Below are 4,996 nucleotides of genomic sequence, written 5' to 3' on the forward strand. Positions count from 1 at the left end.
TTTCACTATGTGGGGACACAGTGAAAAGATGTGCATCTGTGAATCTGAAAGCAGGCCCTCGTAAGACTAAATCTACAAGTACCTTGATGGACTTTTTATTCTCCAGAAGAGAGAAATAAATTTGTGTTGTTTATAAGCCACCAGCAATGATGTTCTGTTATAGGAACACAACAAGATGAAGACAAGTCCTTTATCAGAAACTTGAAAACAGTTTCTCCCATTTTGTAGGTTTTCTACTTTCTTAATGGTCTGCTTACAGTTTTTATTTTTGAAGTGCATTTATTTTTTGTTGTTTTTGCTTTTGCTATGTTAAGAAACCATTAATCCAAGGTTACAAAGATTTATGTTTTGTTCTAAGAGATTTATAGTTTTAGCTCTAACATATTTATGCAACATTTGATATAACCATATAATTTTGATCTGCCATCTAATAATGTAGCATAATACTTTTATTTAACCTCCACAAGGCAGATAAATTCCACTTGTTATGGTATATAATCCTTTGAATAAGCTGCTGAACTTATTAGCATATTATTATTGATAATATTGTGTTCAAGAAATGTGAGTTTATATTCATAATGGGTATTGACCTATAGATTTAGGTATTTTTGTAGTGTCTTTATTTTGCTTTGATATTAGGTTAATGCTGACATCATTAATTGAGATTGGAAGTATTCTTTGCAATTTGTTTTCAGAAAGAGTTTGAGGAGTAATGGTGTTAATTTTTTTTTTAATGTTTGGTACAATGCACCAGAAAAACTCTGGTTCTGGACTTTTCTTTGGATCTTATTGATCACTGATTTAATTTTTGTTGTTACTAGTCTGTTCATAGTTTCTGTTTCTTCTTGAGTTGGTTTTTGTAGTTTGTGTATGTATAGAAGTTTGTCCATTTATCAAGGTTATCAATTTTTTTTAAAGCTGTTTATCAGCATTCAGCTTTTTTAAACAAAAAGATTTTATTTATTTATCTTTAGAGGGGAAGGAAAGGAGAGAGGGAGAGAAATATCAATGTATGGTTGCCTCTCATGTGTCCCCTGCTGGGAACTGGCATGTGCCCTGACTGGGAATCAAACTGTGATCCTTTGGTTCACAGGCCCATGCTCAATCCACTGAGCTACACCAGCCAGGGCTCAAGGTTATCAATTTGATTGGCCTAAATTGTTTGTAGTATTCTCTAATAATATTTTTGTTTCTGTAAACTGGTAGTAAACTGGTTGCTAATTTCACAGTAAGTTGAGTTCTCTCTGTCTCTCTTAATTTATTTTTTAAAATATTCACCCAAAGATGTGATTTATTGATTGTAGAGAGAGGAGAAGGGAGAGAGAAAAAACCCATAAATGTGGGAGAGAACTATTGGTTGCCTCCTCTATATGCACTAATAGAGGATCGAACCCACAACCTAGATATATGCCTTGAGTAGTGAGGATCAAACCCACAACCTTTAGGTGCACAAGACAATGCTCCAACCATGTGAGCCACCCGGCCAGAACTCTGTCTCTCTCTTTTAAGTTGTCACTGTACCTAAAGGTTTATTAATTTTGCAAATATTTTCAAAGAACCAATTTCTGTATTTGTTGGTTTTTAATTTTTTATTCTCTATTTTGTTTAAATATGCTCTTAATTATTTCCATCAACTGATAGCTTTGGGTTTTTGTTCTTTTTTTAGTTTCATATGCTATAAAGTTAAAGTATTGATTTGAGGTCTTCTGTTTTTTTTTTGAAGGCCATTGATTTTATTGATTCAAAAAAACCATATAGACAGGTTTTTTGGTAAAAGAGAAGCCAAATAGTATAAAATGAACCAGAGGTGAAAGTGGGAATGAGGGAAGGGCCCAGGAATCCACTTAGAAAAGTTGATAATTATTGACCTGAAACTGGCAGGAGGAGAAGGAAGATGCAAGTAAGAGCAAGAATTCCAAAAAAGTTGAAATGGTGAGATGAGAGAATTACCCCAAATACCCAGAGGACCTCCTCCAAAGGACCCAGAGGACCAGAGGTGAGTAGACAGCAATCATTTCCTTTGTAGAGGACAAGGGTGGAGCCCCAACTCAGATGCAAACTCTGGAGACTCAAGACTGGGGTTAGGGATTGGGGGCTCCCCAAGGAGTGTCAAAAGAAGGCATCACACCACTCTCAAAGGCATGTAAACCAGTTCCAAGACTACTTTGCATTGATGTCGCATGTGTCCTTTAGCCATTTCCAGAAGAGGTCATCTTTTTTCAGCACCAGAAACTGGCCAAGGACCACACAGACCTTGTCAAAGCTCTTTTTCTCCAGCTTCTTGCCAATGATTTCACCAGTCCCAGCCATGTTCTCCACTGGCTGTTCCCCCATGGGCTCTGTTACAAAGTCTTGGTGCTTTTTAGAGGTTGTCATCTTGATCAGAATTAGTCTCCTCTGTGCTCCAGGCCAGGTCCTGCTTACCAGCAGCTCCAGCTCCCATAACATCTCTCTTCTTTTTTTAATGTAAATGTTTACAGTGATAAACTTCCCTCTTTGCACTTATTTTGATGCACCCTATAAATTTTGGTATGTCATGTTCTTATTTCATTTTTCACAAGATATTTTCTAATTTTTCTTATGATTGATCTTTTTTTGTATTGTTTATGAGTATGTTTAATATATACGTGTTTGTGGACTTTCTACTTCTGTGGATTTCTAGGTTTATTCACTGGGCTCAATGCACTTTATAATTCTTTGTATGTTGTATTTTTACTTTTATTCATATCAAGGACTTTCTCATTTTATTTTTGATATCTTTTGTAATGCATTGACTTTTAAAGGTGTGTTAATTTCCACATGTATGTGAAATGTCCTGTTTTCCTACTATTATTTCTAATTTCATTTTATTTTGATTCATAAAGAAACAATATATCTTTAGTCCTTTAAAATGTATCAACACTCACTGTATGATTTATTATATAATCTATCTTGGAGCATACTCTATGTACATTTGAGAAAAAAATCAGTAGTCTGTTGTTATTGGGTAGAGTGTCTGTTAGGCCCAGTGGGTTTATAGTGTTATCCTCTATATCCTTAGTGATATTCTGTCTCATTGTCTTGTTAATTATTAAAAGTGGAGTATTAAAGTCTTCAGCTACTACTGTATAATATTTCTACCTTCAGTCATGTCTTTTTTACTTCATATATTTAGGGGCTGTGTTTGGTCATGTTATGGCCTAAATGTTTGCTCCCCAAATTCATATGCTGAAGCCTTAAGCCCTAATGTGATAGTACTGGGTTGGCCAAAAAGTCTGGTTTTTTTTTTTTTTTCTATAAAATACAAGATAAATTTTTCATTTTTACCAGTAACTTCATTGATTTGTATACTTTGAGTATATCAGCTATCTCCTGTTTGGTATAACATTGATTGTTCTCAATGTCTTGATTTGATCACTATCTGCTTTAACTGGTCTACCTGACTGTGGAACACTGTCCATTAAGAAATCTCCAGCACAAAACTTTGCAAACCACTTTGATACATTTGATCAGTCACAGTGCATACACTGCACAAATCTTTTCCTTTTTTTGCATTTCAGTTGCATTTTCACCTTTCTTCAAATAGTAAAGTGTAATTTGCAAAAACTGTGTATTTTCCTTCCATTTTTAATATTAAAATGGTTATGTATAAATTCACTAGTTTTTATGTTGAGATGACAGCTGTCATAATACAATCTAACAAAACTGTTTCAAATTAGTTAAAGACAACTAAATACTCCTAGAGCCATCTTATAGAGAAAAACAAATTAACTTTTTGGCTAACTCGATATTTGGTGATGGGGCTTTAGATGGTAATTAGGGTTAGTTGACATCAGGAGGGTGGAGAACTCATGATGGGGCTAGCTCTTTTATAAAAAGGGATATCAGAGATCTTGCTCATTTTATTTTTTCATGTTTAGACAAAGAAGAGGTCATATGAGCACACAGCAAGGAGGCAGCCATCTACAACTCAAGAGGATAGCCCTTGTTGGAAACAGACTGGCACCCTGATCTCTAAATTTTGAACTTCAAAAGTGTAAGAAAGTAATTTCTCTCTTGAAACCACCCACTCTGATATTTTATTATGGCACCCCCAGCTGAATAAAACAGTACATATTTTTATAAATTTTTATATCTACTTGATGGTATGAAGCTTTAATTAATATCTCTGCCTGACTGCAGAGATAATGGAACAAAAACTGCAGTGAACATGTGCAAAAAGAATACACAATTTGCAAAAATAGTTATCAGAAATCACTAAACAGATGGTGGCTACAATCCTTAACAAGTTAAACTCAGCAATATGTTGGGAAGAGAAGATTCTGATTTTCAGTATTACAGCTTTATATTACTTAAAATATCTAGATATCAACATAAAAGTATACAGTATACAAAAAAATAGGGAAGTATGTCCCATTCATATGTATATATGAATTTGACAGAAACTATCACAGAGGAAACCCAAACATTAGAATAACTAGTCAAAAACATTCAACCAACTAGAGTGACATCAGAAGGGTGATAGCATGAGAAATCCCCTTGGTCTCTCCCCTTGAAATTTAAATACTTTTAGCAACTATAATTCATCAGAGGGTTTTCTGTTCAATGCACAAACATCTCTGAGAGATCTGCACATCAAAACATATGAAGGTGGACATATGAAGTGGGACATATGAAGTGGGAACAAACAGGGAGGTGAGAGGGCAGAAGAGATTAGACAAGCCCTGTAGCCCAGAGCTAACTGTGGGGCTCAGCCTAGAAAGGGGAAGAATCTCATTGTGGCTTGCATTTTTTTTCAGTCAGGAGGAAAGAGATTTAGTGAGAATTCATGCAGAAAAGAGCAGTAGTTGCAGGAATGATCAGCAGTAGCAGCAGCTGAACCCAGTTACCTGAGCAGGGACAAAGCATAGAGATGCTGACAGTTAGCATTTCAGACAGAGAGACAAAAACATGGAACCAGGCTGCTTTCTCCCAGTTTTTCAGATTTCACCTTCCCTCACCCTTTGTATCAGTTTGC

General features: G+C 35.3%; 1 protein-coding gene across 1 annotated transcript; it reads right to left on the reverse strand.

Moving 5' to 3' along the window:
* Positions 1-2,160: 2,160 nt before the first annotated feature.
* On the reverse strand, positions 2,161-2,376 carry LOC119046718 (barrier-to-autointegration factor-like). The gene has a single exon (XM_053670562.1). It carries the CDS (start codon positions 2,374-2,376, stop codon positions 2,161-2,163), a length of 216 nt encoding a protein of 71 aa, XP_053526537.1.
* Positions 2,377-4,996: the final 2,620 nt, after the last annotated feature.

This window comes from Artibeus jamaicensis, unplaced genomic scaffold, assembly GCF_021234435.1.
Source record: "Artibeus jamaicensis isolate MK-2021 breed Jamaican fruit bat unplaced genomic scaffold, CSHL_Jam_final contig_589, whole genome shotgun sequence".
In the NCBI taxonomy this organism is placed as follows: domain Eukaryota; kingdom Metazoa; phylum Chordata; class Mammalia; order Chiroptera; family Phyllostomidae; genus Artibeus; species Artibeus jamaicensis.

Bases quoted from the DNA above. Each gene is read 5' to 3' on its own strand.
- LOC119046718 (XM_053670562.1), bottom strand. From the start codon at position 2,376: ATGACAACCTCTAAAAAGCACCAAGACTTTGTAACAGAGCCCATGGGG.